The sequence below is a fragment of the Tachypleus tridentatus genome, chromosome 2, assembly GCF_004210375.1.
Source record: "Tachypleus tridentatus isolate NWPU-2018 chromosome 2, ASM421037v1, whole genome shotgun sequence".
Taxonomy (NCBI): domain Eukaryota; kingdom Metazoa; phylum Arthropoda; class Merostomata; order Xiphosura; family Limulidae; genus Tachypleus; species Tachypleus tridentatus.
This window is the reverse complement of record NC_134826.1, coordinates 107,227,504-107,244,935: the sequence shown is the minus strand read 5'-3', so window position 1 is coordinate 107,244,935 and position 17,432 is coordinate 107,227,504. Positions and strand designations below refer to the sequence as shown.

Below are 17,432 nucleotides of genomic sequence, written 5' to 3'. Positions count from 1 at the left end.
TTATTTAATAAAACAATGTATCTATCCTGTTTTATGACATACCAATAAGTCGAAATATACCTAACCCTAAAGTACCATTACACCTACTAAGCCTATCTTAAAGTAGTAGTCAAATTTACACCACTAAACTCTAAGTTAAACCTTTTACCATTTTATTTTCCAAAATTACTATAATGAGTTATTGTTCTCTTATTTAACCCAACTTACTCAAAATTACAAGTATTAAAAACCTTTCAGAAATCTGTCACAGCTTAACTTTTCAATGTTCTTCCTCTTCAGTCATGACCTCTACTCTGGATACACTTAATTAGAAGGCAAGCTATCATAATCTACACTGTTTCTCTTAGGGCACACAGGCACAAAACATTTTCCTTTTCCTGATTGTTTTATAAACATACCAAATCCTATAAAATTTAGACTGTACATTTGCAGTTTAATATGATTACAAAGGTATAAATGGATTCCACTGAATTTTGATGTTCGTATGTTTAGTGATTTTAAATATTTAAGTTAGAAAACAAACAACCTTTAAACAAGATGATTAAAATAGTACTTTTATTTAAGTATCTAAAATAGTTTACTTCTTTAAAGAGCAATAATAGCACTTTGCTAGATAAGAACCACTGAAAATTAAAATATGAAAATACTAAAAATAGTAAATGTAGTCATTTGCGAAACTAAGAAACAGGTGAAACTTGGGGAAGCAATATTGTAGGGAACCTAAAAGTAGGATATTATTTTTAATGTACATTTCTTATTAGTACAAAGTGGTGTTCATATATGAATGACATTAGTATGAAATGTTTTTAAAACAATCAATGTTTTTGTTTATAAGGAGTAATTTTTTTTAAATAGATAATGAATGATATAAAACGAATCTTGTCTACTAAATGTTATTCTTACTCCTGATGAGGCAATAAAATGGTTCACACACAAGTTGTTCTCTTCTATCTAGTACAATAAATGTTACATATCTGACCTTTACATTCTTCTAGTTTTCTTGCTCCTCTACGCCATGTAGTTGTGTCATTAGGACAATGAATGCAGTGTATCTGGGCATATTTGGATTGGTAGAAACCTAAAGGACAGGTCTCGCACACTTCTAGTCCCGTCGATGAGAAACTACCAGGTAAGCATTGAGCTGTAGCAAATAAAGGAGTTATTTTTCTTTTTGTGCAAACACGATAGCAACTATTGTCTTTGTTTGTCTGAAACATTTTTGCACACAGTTTTGATTACTGAATATAACGGGTATATTTAAACTTCCATTACATTAATGTTCTAATGCTTTTTTTTTTGTAAAAACTTTAGAGGAATTATATTTAATACTAATAAATGGATGACTGTTTTACCAAGTCTTAATAAGTAATAACTTAGCAAATTCTATACTTGGACAGCTAACACTTAAAAACTTAATACAACACTACAAACACCTATTTGATTTGTTTAACATATTTTTCTAAACAAAAATGTATACATGCACAACAAAAATACCTACGGAAATACATGTACATCAAAGAATAAAGGATTTGTAAAGAATTATATACAGATTATAACTCATCAATATTTACTCTGGATTAGAAAAATCCTTAGAAATCTGGTTAACTTCCTACAGAAATTGTTAGCTTTCTTAAGAAGCCAATGATCATTTGGAGGTACATGTTTAGATTGCTATAATTTTAATATTATTGTTTCTTTCTGTTAGGGCTTTATATATGTGAGTGTGGACTGAGATTATTCTACTGTAGGTATCTGTGACTTGTTGGTAATAAATTCAAACAATAAAGGGACAGCATACAATCTACTTGTTTTAAAATACTATACAAAGAGTCAAATGTGTGTAGATCAGAGTTTTACACCATAAGATAGAACAATTTTATCTAAAATTCCAAATAGTTCTTCTTTAACGTCAAAAGTCCACACAGGCTTATTCTGTTACTTTAGAATCCGATAAACAAGACAAATTATTTTACTCTACTGTTATTACAATATTATCAGTGAATAATTCACCTACGTTACCCTGTGGGTTACAACAGTTGTATATTGAACTTCAAATAATTGTGTTCTTTTCATCAATGTTCACACAGATACAATTACGACAGAAAGTCTTCATATCACATTTAGGCTAATAGATGTAGAGTATATTATATATATTATACTAACAAACATCTACACAAATTTTTATGTAAATTAAACGACAAATAAACTGTTTATAAACAAATAACCAAAAATAGGAGGAGCAGAAAGTGTTCGTACAGTTCAGAACGTGTGAAAAAACTGATATTCCTGTAGAAATTTTGTTTAGTTTGGAGAATAAACTACATTATACCATTCCAGAACTAGACACTTGGTTTGTAATTATTGGAATTTAGCCAGCAAAAAATATACTTCCGGCTATTTAGCGCCGTCTCCGTCATTATCTGCTTGGTCATCATGGCGAACAAAAAACAACTGTCCAGTAATTTAAAAAACCAAATTATTGTAAAATACAAGTCTCGTGTGTCTCTTTCCGGTATTGCTACACAACTCAATGTGCCAAAATCTACTGTTCAAAGCATAATTGCCAAGTTTAAGCTTACAGGATCAACTGCTAACCTCCCTCATTCTGGATGCCCCACTAAAATTCCAGAGAGAACCATGAGGAAGGTTCTCAGAGAAGTTAGTAAGAACCCTCGTACAACACGTAATGATGTACAGAAACTGGTAAGGGAAACTAGGGTTGAAGTAAGCACCTCTACAGTTACAAACATGTTACGCTCTTCTGGGTTCAAAGCATTCCTTCCTCGTAGAACTCCATATTTAAAGCCTGTTCATTTAGAAGCACGATTGAGGTATGAAAGAAAGCATGTAGATAAACCCTTTACCTATTGGAAGAGTATTCTTTGGTCAGACGAGACTAAAATCGAGCTTTTCGGCCACAATGATGTTTGCAATATCTTCAGTAAGAAGGGGGAATGAAATCTTCCAAAGAACACCGTCCCTACAGTTATACATGGAGGTGGCTCGATCATGCTATGGTGTTCCTTCAGCTTTTCTGGTGTAGGCAGCTTTCACTGCATCAACGGAATCATGAATATTGGGCGCTTATATCAAGAATGATGCTTGGAACTTGCAGCTTGGGCATCATTGGACCCTTAGCACACATCAAAATATGTGCAATCCTAGTTGCAGAAGAAGCATATAAGCATTCTGGAGTGGCCATCACAGTCACCAGATCTCAACCCAATTGAAAACGTTTGGCATGAATCGAAGACCATGGTTCATCAGCATCATCCAAAAAACTTGCAAAAGTTGGAGGCCTTCTGTAAAGAAGAATGGAAGAAACTACCAGTCGAGCACTGTCAAACAATCATGGAGGGCTATGAGGAGAGATTGCGCCGAGTAATTCACCTGAAAGACTACACAACTGACCATTAAAGTAGACACACGAACACTTTCTGCCCCTTCTATGTTTGGTTATTTATTTATAAACAGTTTATTTGTCGTTCAATTTACATAAAAATTTATGTAGATGTGTGTTAGTATAATATTTATAATATACCATACTTATATTAGCCTACTCGTGATATTTTTTAAGTTATGAGCAAAAAACCACTTGGGACGCAGGGGTATGAACACTTTCTGTCGTAACTGTAGGTTCAATTACTTCAGAACATTCTTTGGCAAAACAAATTATCCTCCTTATCTCTATTAAACTGTGACATACACTTTAAAATATCATCCACTATTGCTAGTCACTCACATGATAGCTAACTTCAAATTTTCTTCTACTAACCACTTTTTTTAAGACTGGACTTCACTTACTTTTCTCTACTTCACTCACTTGTGCTCATTTAGTCACTTATATATATCTTTTGTTCAATGAGGCTGTTAAGCATATGAGCGACTCCATAATGTAACAATATTCACTTAAGGTAACAACAAAAATACCAAAGATTCAAGTAACTTGGCATCAACAATACTAAACCAATTGAACCATGCAAACACACACACACACCCCATACAACTCTTACCGAGTTATGCAGCCAAACTTTTCTTAACTATTATTGTCTTTCATATAAATATTTTTAACTCTCTTATTATGAAAAGTAAATATTAACCAAATACTAAACCACTAAACAAACCAAATAATAACTCTTAAACCAAACAATTTTGTATATCTAACATTCTCAAACACAGAACTGTTCCTTTTAGTTTTATTAGTTACCAAATGTTATACTTTCCTTATTTTAAATTCTAAGTCACATGTAACTGTCTGCCTAATGGTCAGTTTTTATTTAAGAATATATGGTCTTTCCTTCTATTTTCATATTCCAATTTCTATTTTTATATTTGCTCTTATGTGTTTGCACAAACAGCTTACTTTGAAAGGTTATGCTTTTGTTTAACTTTTAACTACTTATTCATGATGTTGATGCTGAATGCAATAAAAATTTTAAATTAAAACTGATAAATCAAAATGCATACCATATGTTATAATAAGAAACCATTATGCAGCTTACAGGTGCATGATAACAAATCTTCAATAATTTCATCAGAATAGAAGAGGATACAAGCATTACATGTGTGTGCATCAACTATGAATAATCACTATATTTTATACATATTATGTCTTAAAACAACTGCAACAGTCATGTGTTTCACCTTTACACTCTCCTAGACTTTTAGATTGATCTGTTTCTGTGGAAGTTCTTTCAGGGCACACAACACATGACAGTTGGCCCTCTTTAAATTGGTAAGTTCCTTGCATACAAGCTTCACAGTTTTCAGATACCACATTGAAATATGTTCCAACAGGACATTGAACTGAAAAAAATAAACATTACAATTAATTTTATATTGCATAAAAAAAAATTCCTATTAAAGCTTACAAATATTCTTATTATAATATTGTAGTTGTATTTACTATACATGTTCATGCACGACCATCCATAGTGATTATAAGTCTAGTATCAGATATACCTAAAATACAGTTATTTAGTTTTTAAAACCAAAAAATATTAAACTAATACATCCATTTAACACAAATATTTGTAGCACTTACGACATTTCTCTCCTTGAGGAATGCTACCAAGATCGCAAGTAAAAAATGGATCTTTCTCCGAAAAAATTAAGCGTTCTATTTCCATTTTTTTATTTCCTAATGTGATGTCAAATTCTCCTTCTCGAGCTGCTTGTTGCAGCTCTTTCATTATTTCTTCCATGCTTTTAAGTAACTCTTCTTGGGTATCCAAAAATAACTCTGTAGGCAATTTTCCTACAAAATGAAATAATAAAAAACGTTATTACCTATACTAAAGCTTATCATATAAATACACATGTGTAACAAATTAAGATTTTTAATCAGTATCTATTGTGCTTATCCTGAGACAATATTCTTCATTTTACCTAATATTTTAAACTGTAAATCAAGTTTCTTTTTGAGGCTTTGAACTTCTGGTGAATGCTCCCTATTAGAATACTTGTCTGTTAATTTCTGTTTTTCTGTATCAATTCTTAGCCCTCTAATGTTTCCAACAGGAAGGTTCATCTCTTTTTCTTGGTGATCAGAAGACACAGAATATTTTGGACCTTCTGTAAACATATGATTCCATAATTCTTTATCTTGGCCTAATGGATCTAATTGATACTGAGGATACTGGTCTTCATCCTCCAAGTTTTGTAGTGGATGATGTTCTCTGAGATCATTCTGGCTATTTTGTGAATATCGATGGATTAGTTTAGCAGTTTGCATATTAGAACTAAAGTTGTTCTTGGTCAACAGTGAATTGTGTCCTTCTCTTGGGCTCCGAGAGATTTCTCTTTGATATCTATGAAATACTGGATAAGCATCGTTTGTCTTAGTAATAAACACTACATTTCTTCTCTTTCGTGATATAATGGTATTGGTTTCTTCCTCGTTTTCTGAAGAAATACAAATAATAAGACTTTTTGAATCAAAAGTATTTACCTTCAAAATATAAAAAATAATTAAATGACTAAAGATATGAGAAACACATACAAATGCAGTTCCTTCAAAGAGCAGGTCTAAAATGTTATCAATTAAGTCTAATTTGAATTTTGTCAAAAAAATAAAATATATGAAAGAAAAGTGGTGCTAAGGGTATATAAATACAATCAGTGAATATTAACAAGTTTCAGAATTGTGGCAAATTAGTTTTTCACCATGCATTTGTAATTTTGTACATGGATAATATTTTTCAAATAATACAATTTTATTTATTTCATTTCTCTTAAATATATTTCTTACAGAGAAACAATACTCTTCTAAATAACCTCTACAGTTGTAAACCCAATTATTAATGAATAACACAAATTGGGCATTATATTCATTATATAAGTACAATCCTGGGAAACATGGAAAATATTTCAATTTTAAGTATCATTGAATAGAAAAGATGAAGTTGCAAAATATTTTTAGATCTATGGTCAAATCTGTTATGCTAAACAAATCTATGTACATTTTATAATTGAAATATAATTTAGGTATTTATTTAGTTACAACTTGTGCTAATACTATAACAAACATATATTTCATTTTTAATTTTGTAAAATCTAAATGTTTAAAATTTTAATTATTAATTAACCATAACATGTTCATAAATGTAAAGATAATTTCTCAATACAGTATTATTTTAAATTTTAAGTTTCAATTTACAAAATTTTAATTATCTTGCATTATATAACTAAGGGAGAATTCATGTAAATCATAATGAAAAAATATTTTTTCAAATGAGAATTCATGTCCATATGGACAAATTGTGATAAAAAATGATTTTGTTATTTTTCAACATAAAATGAAAAGTAGCAACAAAGTAAAAAAACAATGAAAATCTCATTAGCAATGAAAATCACCAGTAATTTACTGAATTTATGAGCATGCACCAAGATTTCATATTGCATACTCTAAGCTACTTAATTAAAAAAAACTTCTAATAATGAGATATATAGCTCCATATATTAATGAACATAGTAATTAGAACAAAAGAAAGTATATGATAAAAGCAACTACCTTCAAATGTCTTATCACACATTGTTACAAAGTTGTTGACATTACAGAGCATATTTTCTTTACACAGACTAGCCACCTAAAATAAATAAAAAGGTCTATATTACTATCTATTATGAAAAGTCATAATTACATTTAAATATACAATATAATTTTTTTGTAATTTCTATAAGTATATACAATTCTTTCTTTTAAATAATACAACTGCACAAGTTTCTGTTAATATAAAAGCTTGAAATCTGAGCACACGTAAATATTAATAAACTTAGGGCTTTTTAATTCCCAAATTCTTAATTAAGTACCATAAAACAATTTTTGACATTGTATTAAATGCACCCTCATAAAAAATAATGTTATGGTAGTTAAGTTTTAAAAACAGAGATGGAACTCTTTTGAAGAAAAGTATAATATTACACCAATTACATACATCGAAAATGTGAATTTTCTCTGGAATTCATATCCACTTTGCTATGGCAGAAACTAATAATTCAAACCCTTCCTGTTCTTAATCCTTTCCGTTACTTCTTGTATGTCATTATGTGACATTTTATTTTTAAATTCTCATTTTTGAAAATTTTTACATTCTACGATTCAAACAAATTTCAAACAGCATTTTCTTATTGGATTCATTTCATGCTGTCAAGAAAAATCATATAACTTCATATTCTGAATGTCCTTGACACAATACAAATTATAAAGCAATTTTCCTACAATTCTCTATCTTTCCACCACCCAGATGATCTATTGCTTATGCATCACAAAAATGAAAGCTAAACCTTTTATTCTTACTATAAACAAGATTTCTTTGTTTGCAGGCATGATGATATTTTCCACCATAAAGTATCATAATGAACTCTTGTTTACTCAAAATAAGGCTGTCAGACAGGAAGGTAAAAACTCAGACTACAGCAAATAAATGAAATGGCTAAACAAAGCTTGATCAAGGACTAAAGTGAAGAAGATTAGACTGGAACAAGTGACAACACTCAGAAAAGCAGTATTCTCAACAAGGTACCTCCTCACTAGTAACACCAATTATGGAGCCAGGAAGTAATAAAAGAACCTGTACAGTCAAGCACGTTTTAAGGTGTGGTCAAAGGTGGTGACATAACAGTAAAGCAGGGTCAGAATACAAAGCATTGCCCTGTGCCTGTAACTGAATGTTTTCAGAGGAAGAGACTAGTCATTTCTAACATTGAACATATCTCTGGAGCTTAGGCCCCATCACACTATTTGGAAAGGTCAGCCACGATATGAAACAGACTTTGTCAGTGTGCACCCATAGAAAGTAAAAAAAACTTAAGTAGATCCAAAGTTGAGCTCATTAACTTTAGAACAGTACAATGAAAGTGAGTATCTATCAGAAACACATTCTCCAGTAAGAAAAATGTTAACTTTTTATATGATAACTCACTTTTAAACACAAAAATGCTTGAATCTTACATTGAAGTGGAAAAGGGGCTGGGACAAAATTTTACCTTGATGGGCTCCCTTCAGGAAATGTCCAAGTAAAAAGTACATGTAATGTCACACCTGATGCCAGAAATTTCACAGGGAGACTACATCTTATCTTAGTCAAGGTATACTCTCTGCCTTAAATGAAAGAGGGAAAAGGCAAAAAGAGCCTGAAGTGTCACAGGATGGCCTGAATTAGATTACGGTCAACCAAGGACCTGTACACAAACAGAGAGAAGGCCAAACACCCAAAAGTAAAGAGTCTTAGAATGGGTGACTCCCAGATGGTTGATGTTAGAAACAAACATGGAATTTTTAGAGTGGATCATAAATGAGTGATCTATAAGAAGAGACAGGAAATGGGAACATGCTCAAGGAACAGCAAGAAGTTTGAGCATGTTGATGTGTAGTGAACTTCTGAACTTGGTCCAAATACCAGAAGTAGTGTTGCTTTTCAGAGTTATGCCCCAACACAATACAGATGCACCCATAAAGATAAGACTCACTCTAGGTTGTAGTAAGGAATTATTGGATATAGAATTGGCATGCTGTAGCTGTCATAATAAGTTTTCAGATATAGAAGAGGGGAGGTTCACAATCCAGAATAATTGATCCTGAGTAAGAATCAATTGATCACGCAAGAACCATTGGAGGAAAAACATTCATGCACATCCTAAAAGGAATGAGGGGTTTCAGGGAACCCAGAGTCCCAAAAAGCAAAAGAACCACTTGTGAAGTATGAGAATAAGATGTGAAAATCCTGGTGACCAGACATTTTATGGCTGATTAAGACTGTGGCTAAGACAAGAATGGAAGAAAATGCCAAAATATATCAAATATCATGTAGTCAAGTGGAAGGATCTAGTACAATGTTGAAGGGAGAACAGAATTAAAAGACATAATTCCAAAGGATAAAATTTAGAAAACATCAAGAAAACAGGGTAACCAGGATGTATTAGAAGGTATCCAACACATCTACTTTGGTCATCTGCAGACCAGAAAAGAAAGATCACAAGAGAGGAAAGAAAGTCTTCAATGAGAATGGTGAAACAACTAAAAAACAGTTATGAGACAACAGGTCAATCAATAAATGCTAGTCTCCAGTGTTCTTGGGACCACAAAGAAACAAAATGAAAAACTCAAAGAATAAGTATATACCATCTCAATAACTAGTTCAGCAAATGATCAAACACCATATTCTTGAAACACTAAAGATAGGTGTTGCCAGAGGGGGTGGAAATAGAAATGGGAAGAGGAAAGATACCATGTAAGAAAATATGAAGAAACCTCTTGATTGAGAGAAAAACTGAAATTAGTAGCTGGAAAATAAAGGGAGATGGATACTCACTGGACCCAACTTGACAAGGTGTTCACTGGTAATAAAAGAGATGAACCAGTTATTAGGTAGCAGGATGATTTCGAAAAATGAATGTCTGGAAGCTTGAATGAGTAGAGTAGGGATAGACTGAACTGGACAAGAAACAGAAGTCAAGGGGCAAGATTGAGAAAGACAATAAAATGTGGGAAGATAACAAGGAATGGGCCCAGCATGGTCAGGTGGGTTAAGGCATTCAACTCGTAATCTGAGGGTCGCAGGTTCGAATCCCTGTAGCACCAAACATGCTCACCCTTTCAGCCATGGGAGTATTATAATGTTATGATCAATCCAACCATTTGTTGGTAAAAGAGTAGCTCAAGAGTTGGCAGTGGGTGGTGATGACTAGCTGCCTTCCCTTTAGCCTTACACTGTTAAATTAGGAACAGCTAGTGCAGATAGACCTTGTGTAGCTTTATATGAAATTCAAAAACAAAACAAAAATAAGGAATAAAGTTATGTAATTCCAGCTCAGGTCTCTAGTAAAATAAAAAACTTCTAGGTGAAGAAAGAGAGCCAGACCAAGACATATGCACAAGGAGAAGGAAGATGTAAACTGATAAGAAATGCATCTAGACCTAATAAATCCATCTCAGTAGTAGAGGAACTAAATAAGAAGGAGAGAAACAGAAGGGAATAAACCTCTCCAGTAAACCCTGTTGGAGCATGATGAAGTGCCTTTGATTTCTTTTTGTTATTATGCACAAAGCTACATGAAGGGCTATCTTTGCTCTGACCACCATGGGTATTGAAGCTGTTTCTAACAGTATAAGTTCCCAGGCATACTACTGTGCCATTGGGTGGCAGTGCCTTTGAAAACATAAGGAGGTAATAGAGGTAATATAGGAGAGTGGTGAGAAATATTACTAAGATGCTAAACTGTGGAACTAGAAAGTGAAATAGAAAGGAAATATCTGCTCTTCAAGCAGGCAAGACTTTTCAGAGGCAGAAAATCTAGAAAACAAAAGAAAAAACAGTTTTATGTCAAGAAAAACAAGTCACAAACATGAAGGAGTTAAAGTGTGATAGTGTGAACATGGTACTTTTTGAGAAAGAAAGCAGTATAAACCTTAATATCATGCAAAGGATCAACAACAAAACAAATCCAAAAAATAGGTTCAGGATGTAAAGAATGGAAAATATTAAAGGACATGGGTGAAAGATAATAAATATAACAGACTTGTGAAAGCATATCCAGAAAGAATTTGGAAGGTTGAAGACATTCCTTGATTGGTAAGGCACTACCCAAAACAAATCAACTTAAAATTATCATCCAGCTAGCTACTCACAACTGAGGAGAAATAATGTTGGTTGAAGGGATGGAAGTAAGAGGCCTAGTAAACATGAGGTAATCCACAACATGTTCAACAAAGGGTGTAATATCTCCAACAGTTAACAAGCCTCTAGAAGCCATGAGGAAAGCCACATAGGTCAAGTATTACCCATCATTAATTTAGAATACATATATGAAATAAAGCTTTTGAAATAAAAGTAAAAGAAAGTGAAAACCAAAACCTTGTTAACAAATGCAAAACTCATGAACCTAACCTCAGGCAAGAAATCCTGAACATATAAATTCAAGATAATGCTAAGGAAAAAATAAAGTCATCAGTTCTAAACATGGATAGTGGGAGGCTGTAATTCCCTCTTATTGTGGCATGATGATGTCATTACTTACTGTGGTAGTTCACATCAAAAACACAAATTTAGATGAAACTTAGTTCGAGGTTAAAGGCATGCAAACCACACATATAGATGTGCAAGGAAAATAGTATTTCTGTGTGTGGAGATGACTTACCATCTTGAAAACAGAAATTTCTTAAAAGAGAAATCACTCAAACTACTCTCATCATTGGAAAGATAATAATGGCATACTAGTGACATAGAATGACAAAACCTTAAGAGTACATGTGTTAGCTTGCTATACATACAGGAGTACAGTACTTCACCAGAACTATATCTTTTGTAATTATCAATAAACATTTAATATTTTAAATTCCAACATTTCAAATTCATACAGCATTGTTTATAAATTTATATATTCAGAATGTAGTATCATACTGGAAAATATTATATTTTAACTTAAGAAATCTGCAAAATTTTGATTCTGCAGTATTCAAGACATGGTACCTTAAATGTCTGAAGTATCTTCCCATTGAATAGTCAATGGTTCAAATCCTTCTTAATCTTAGGTATAACTTTTTCTTCAGGAAATATCAGGCCATCCTATAAGTAATGTCCGAAAATTTAATACAGAAAGTGCATCATCATTCCTGTCTTTGTAGAAGGCTTTAATGACTAAAATATGTAATAGGATGTGTATAAAAATGTTCAGACAAATAAAATAAACTACCCAAACTCCACTTTTCCAGATCATTAATCAAATAAACCCTTATAAAGATGGATGTTCTGAGGAGCTCATTAGGCTTATAATGCTTTATGTGTTTAAAAAAGGAATTAGTGCAGCAGAAACTACACAAAACATTCAAGGTGTTTATAATGCAGAATCTCTCAATGAAAGAGAATATCGAAGGTGGTTTCAGAAGTTCAGATCAGGTGATTACAAGTTAAGTGATGCACCACGTTTAGATCATCCTGTTGAGTTTAATGATGACTTGCTGCTGGCTGCACTTGATGAAGATTGTGCTGTAACAGTTGAACTAGCACAGAAGTTTAATTCAACCCATTTAACAGTTCACTATCATCTGCAACAGCTTAAAAAGGTGTCAAAACTTGGAAAATGGGTCCCCCATGATTTGACAAAAGCCAACCATAGAGCAAGAGTAGACATTTGCACTTCTCTGCACTCTCGTGAACATTACTAACCTGTCCAAAAAATGTTAAGTGCCACAGACAATGGCTCAGTGCAGATAAACTGGCTAAAGCACAGCCAAAAATGGACCTCCACCCTAGTAGAGTCTTCTTAAGCATTTGGTGGGATATTGGTGGTGTGATCCACTTTGAGTTGCTTCCACTCAATGTAATGATTACATCAGACTTCTACTGTCAACAGTTAGAGCACTTGAATGTTGTTTGATATTGCACAGTCCCAAACAGCATGGATCACATTTGTAAAGATTGAAGAGCTAGACTGGAAAAAAACTTCCACATCCTCCTTATTCTCCAGATCTTGCCTCATCTGATTATCATCTATTCCAAAGTTTGCAGAACTATCTTTATGGAAAAGAGTCCAGTACACATGAAGATGTCAAAACTACCCTCTCTTCATTCTTTCCCTCCAAACCCCAAGAATTTTACAGAAGTGGCATTCAGAAGCTTGAGAATCATTGGCAGGAAGCAATTAATAATAATGGAACATACATTATTGATTAAATAACATTAAAAGTATTTTAAATCATTTCTATTTTTCTAAACCTAAAATTAGATGTTCTTTAAGAGATGATCTGATACAATTTTAAAATAGAATGTGTCATCTTTACGGTCAATATGGTTAAAATACTTAGAATTCTAAAATTTAGAAGCTGAGACCCTTTCAAGTTCCATCCATAGTGAGCAGTGAAATGAAAACAAATATGTAGTAGATTAGCTGGCTCAAGTATTTGGTTCAAATACTACTTGGTCTCAGCTTTCACTTCTTCAATGAATATTAAATAATAACTTCAATTTCATTTCACTTTATCTTCTACACAAGAAACCCTCAAAATAATATCTGACATGTTAGTGATAATCTCAATTTTTTAATTTACTTCAAGATATTCGAACTCTCACCTTATTTTCAATTTTTCTATGTATATGAGATTTCACCTGGTTTAAAAGGAACTGATCATCACATGCTCCACCATCAGAATTGATAGTAATAATACCAGTCTGTGATATAGCATTGGAGAGCTGAGTAACTTAAGTAGAAAAGAGAAATTGTAGTTCATTGAAAACACTTTAAAGTTCCTTAGTGCATCACACAGATAGGAAAAAGTACTATAAAACTGTGTAATAATCATTAAAAGTTAGATTGAAACAATTAAGCAAATTATGTTTAAATTATATAGAAAGAATATTCAGTTCCTCAAACACCAACTACTGATAAAAACAACTGACTTAAAAAGTAATTTGAAATTTTAACTAGCAACAGAAATTCAGGTGATTAAATGACATATATTTAGCAGATTTTAATAAGATTTGAAACAAAATTGAATTTGCTTCTTCACATCAATAATTATACCATTTAATTTAATTAAAATTCCTAGTTTTGGTTATTATCACTGTTACTATTAATTACAGTTAATCTACATTTTAATTCTGTTGAAATGAATAAAATAAAGATCTTATAGGAAAATCATCTGTAAAACATGGCTTGTAGTATTAATTCTTGTCAATTAGTTCCAATATGTCATTCAGAAACAGTTATAACCTATTTTCTCATATACATAAAAGAATAATTAACAAAAAGAAGAAACCTAAAATAATTATTAAATTACATGGTTAATCAAATTTTAGTCTTCCTTAACAATCATACTGAGGTTGTCAATTTTAGTTGTTTGTTATAACTGCCATACCTTTTTATGTACATATACTTTTAATATATATATTCTATATCTATCCTCCAAGTACATTTTAATTGCTATTTTCTGTGTATTAAACTAATATCCCAATATAAACTGATTTAATATGGGACAGAATATGAATTCATTGCAGTGTATGCTAAACTGCTATTCAGAATAGCATGCTGTGAGGACAAGCACAACTGACCATTGTGGAACACTATTAAAAAAGTAACAATGTTGAGCAGTCAACTTTTAAGAATTTGTTAGTGTTAAGCTTCTTAGTCCTGTGAAAACAGCAAAATATACCATACCTGCACAATCAGGAAAAGGAAACCTGTCAGCTGGTAGCCACACACCATCATATGCACAAAAGTAATTAGATGGTGGGGGAGTTACAAATGCATACCCTTCCTTACAAGACAATGAACAATAGACACCAGAGTCTGATTCTGTGCAGTTTGCTTTTCCATTAACAGGATCAGAGGGAATGGAACAGGCATGCTCTAATTGAAATTACAAAATAAAACAGTTTATCAGAGAATACTATAAAATTCACTTCCCATACATCTCCACTGATAAGAGAACTTAGGTTAAGAAGTATATTAAAAGAATTTCACAGAATTTTTGAAAAAAAAAGTTCCAAGTAAAAAGTTTCAATAATGCTATTAAAACCATTTATAATTTACATTACTTATTTCTTTCATTAAATAGAATTGATCCTTGAAGTTTAACTAGTAGTTACCTTAATAATCACTCCTAATCATTATCATAACTAAGTATTTAAATGAATATGATGATTCTTTTAAATGAAAACTTTTAATTGATGCAATGTACAACCACAAATTTAACAAATTATGTTAGTTGAAGAGACTGTTGAAGTTTAAAACATTAAAACTTTGTCATTTCTGAACTAAATGAAGCTCTCCAAGTGCATAAAAATAACTTTATAATGTGTGGAGAAATGAGAAGCAGTTCATAACTCATTTTTTCTAACTTCAGATAACTTAAAATATTCACATTGTAAAAGGCACCTCTAATCAACACATAGAATAAAGTAATACAGAAAATTCTTTACCTTGAACTGTGATGGTTAGATTACAAGTGTTGTTATTGCCTGCCTCATCAAATGCTTCATATATCACCACTGTTTCTCCCAAAGGGAAAAGTCCTGGACTGTGAGAACGTCTCACATTTACGGGACTTCCAGAATTATCAGAAAAAATTGGTTCTTCCCAAGATACTGTAACTGGAGCTTCACGGGAAAGGAATTTTGAAGGTGATACACACTTGTCAATTGTTGGAGGTTGTACATCTAAAAAATGAATTAAATCTTAAGTAAACGTCACTTATAATAATAGTCTTGAAGAAATAAATAAAATCTTGCACTAAATTAATTAAAAACAAAAAATAGGTACATATTCGAGACAAAGCATTGTTTTCAAGTAATAAGTACAATCCAAAATAATTTTGTATTTCTATGTCATTCTTTCCTACATGGCCCTAAGTAATTATAGTTAACTTTAGTTATTAAGTAAACACCATAAAATAAAGACTTACCACGAACAGTAACCATGAAACTGCATGATGCAGTATTGTGACTCCTATCTTCTGCAGTGTAAGTGATAGTTGCAGTGCCAATGGCAAAACGACGTGGAGGAATAACAGCTGGAAGAACAGAGACTGAAGGGATCTCACCACTGTTGTCAATACCATGAGGTACATTCCAAGTTACCATATAATCTCTCTCATTTTCTTCAGCATCAACTACAATGTCTTCTGGACATTTCAGGATAGGAGGTTGGACATCTAAAATATTAGAATAGAACTAATCAACTAACAAAATATACCATAATAAGTTTTAGTGTCATGTAATGTGTTTCAAAATAAATAACTCATCAAAACCAAACATTACTACAGCTGTACTGAAACTTAATTAACTCTTTCAAATAATTTTTAAGATATAAATTTTCTAAATAGTAATACAGAACAAATGTTAAACTTGCATAGACACTAGCACCCTTTAAAGCAAAGTATATGGAAGTTTACATTATCTATTTCAAAACATAGTGAAAATGCAAACAACTAAGACAGTTTAATATCTCAAAAAACCTGTCAAATAAATGTTAGGATATGCAAAATCACATAGTTTCATTTACAAAAACATAGTGTATGCTCAATACATCATCAAAAATATTAAATTAATTTTTATACAGCAACAAAGTGACTCACAACAGCATTCTGGATTTATTCCATGTTTCAACATGATGTAAATAAAACAGTGGTATCATCAAGATAGCAGTGGAAGAGTATAAAAGCAACATATGGCTGAACTATTTTGCTATAATGCACAACATGTTTTGCAAACACCAGTTTTTCTACTTTTGTCTATGATACTTTTGATCATATAATAATTACCGTAATCACTTACAAAAATGGGGTCCTCTCTGAAAATAAACTTTGGACTGTTTCATTATAATTTTGCTGAGCATCATCAAAAAACTTCTCTTTTGACTAAAAACTAAAACGAGCTAACTGTCAATGCTATTAAAAGTTTCTATTCTAGCTCACCTCATACATCTCCTTGAAAAGAATATCTAGAACATGTTCTGTACAAGAAAACTGATCATAAGCTTAGTAACCTGAAGGAATTTTATTAAAGTATTTAAAATTATTAAGTATTAATAATATAGATCCATCAATTCTTTATGTTTAGCAGTGATAACAATAGGACAAGTTTGTATAAATTCACATTTTGACACCATTTGACTAATCAGCAGTTTATACCATATTACTTTTCAAACAGAGTAGTTGGCTTTAAGAATAAGCTGCCTTCAAGGGTGGTGGAAGTAGAAAATTTAACCAAATTCAAGAAAAGATGAGTAGCATGGGGTGGTTATAGCTGTGAACTGGAAGGGACAACATTGATGAGCTAATAAGCTCCTTTTTTGTCCCTTTAAAATTTTACAAAATATATGAAAATGTCCTAGTTGTAAAAAAAATAATATAAGCTTAATGTTTTTAAAAATGTTCAGATATTATAAACTCATATTGGTTTTAAAGCCTCAAATATGAAACCTGCAAGTCCATCGAG

General features: G+C 31.8%; 1 protein-coding gene across 3 annotated transcripts in view; it reads right to left on the bottom strand.

Moving 5' to 3' along the window:
* The window catches only part of LOC143244792 (sushi, von Willebrand factor type A, EGF and pentraxin domain-containing protein 1-like), a 164,771-nt gene that overhangs the window by 141,654 nt on the left and 5,685 nt on the right, over window positions 1-17,432 (bottom strand). For 2 of the 3 annotated variants that reach the window (XM_076490120.1, XM_076490119.1), the window contains 9 exons: window positions 15,899-16,147; window positions 15,417-15,653; window positions 14,653-14,844; window positions 13,569-13,696; window positions 7,013-7,088; window positions 5,389-5,904; window positions 5,045-5,257; window positions 4,645-4,806; window positions 980-1,141 (listed from right to left, as the gene is read on the bottom strand). In XM_076490120.1, the coding sequence (XP_076346235.1) occupies window positions 980-1,141; window positions 4,645-4,806; window positions 5,045-5,257; window positions 5,389-5,904; window positions 7,013-7,088; window positions 13,569-13,696; window positions 14,653-14,844; window positions 15,417-15,653; window positions 15,899-16,076 (1,864 nt within the window). In that variant the 5' untranslated portion in view covers window positions 16,077-16,147. Of the gene's footprint in view, window positions 1-979; window positions 1,142-4,644; window positions 4,807-5,044; window positions 5,258-5,388; window positions 5,905-7,012; window positions 7,089-13,568; window positions 13,697-14,652; window positions 14,845-15,416; window positions 15,654-15,898; window positions 16,148-17,432 lie in introns of those variants that run through there. The other variant, XM_076490121.1, reaches the window with a different exon arrangement.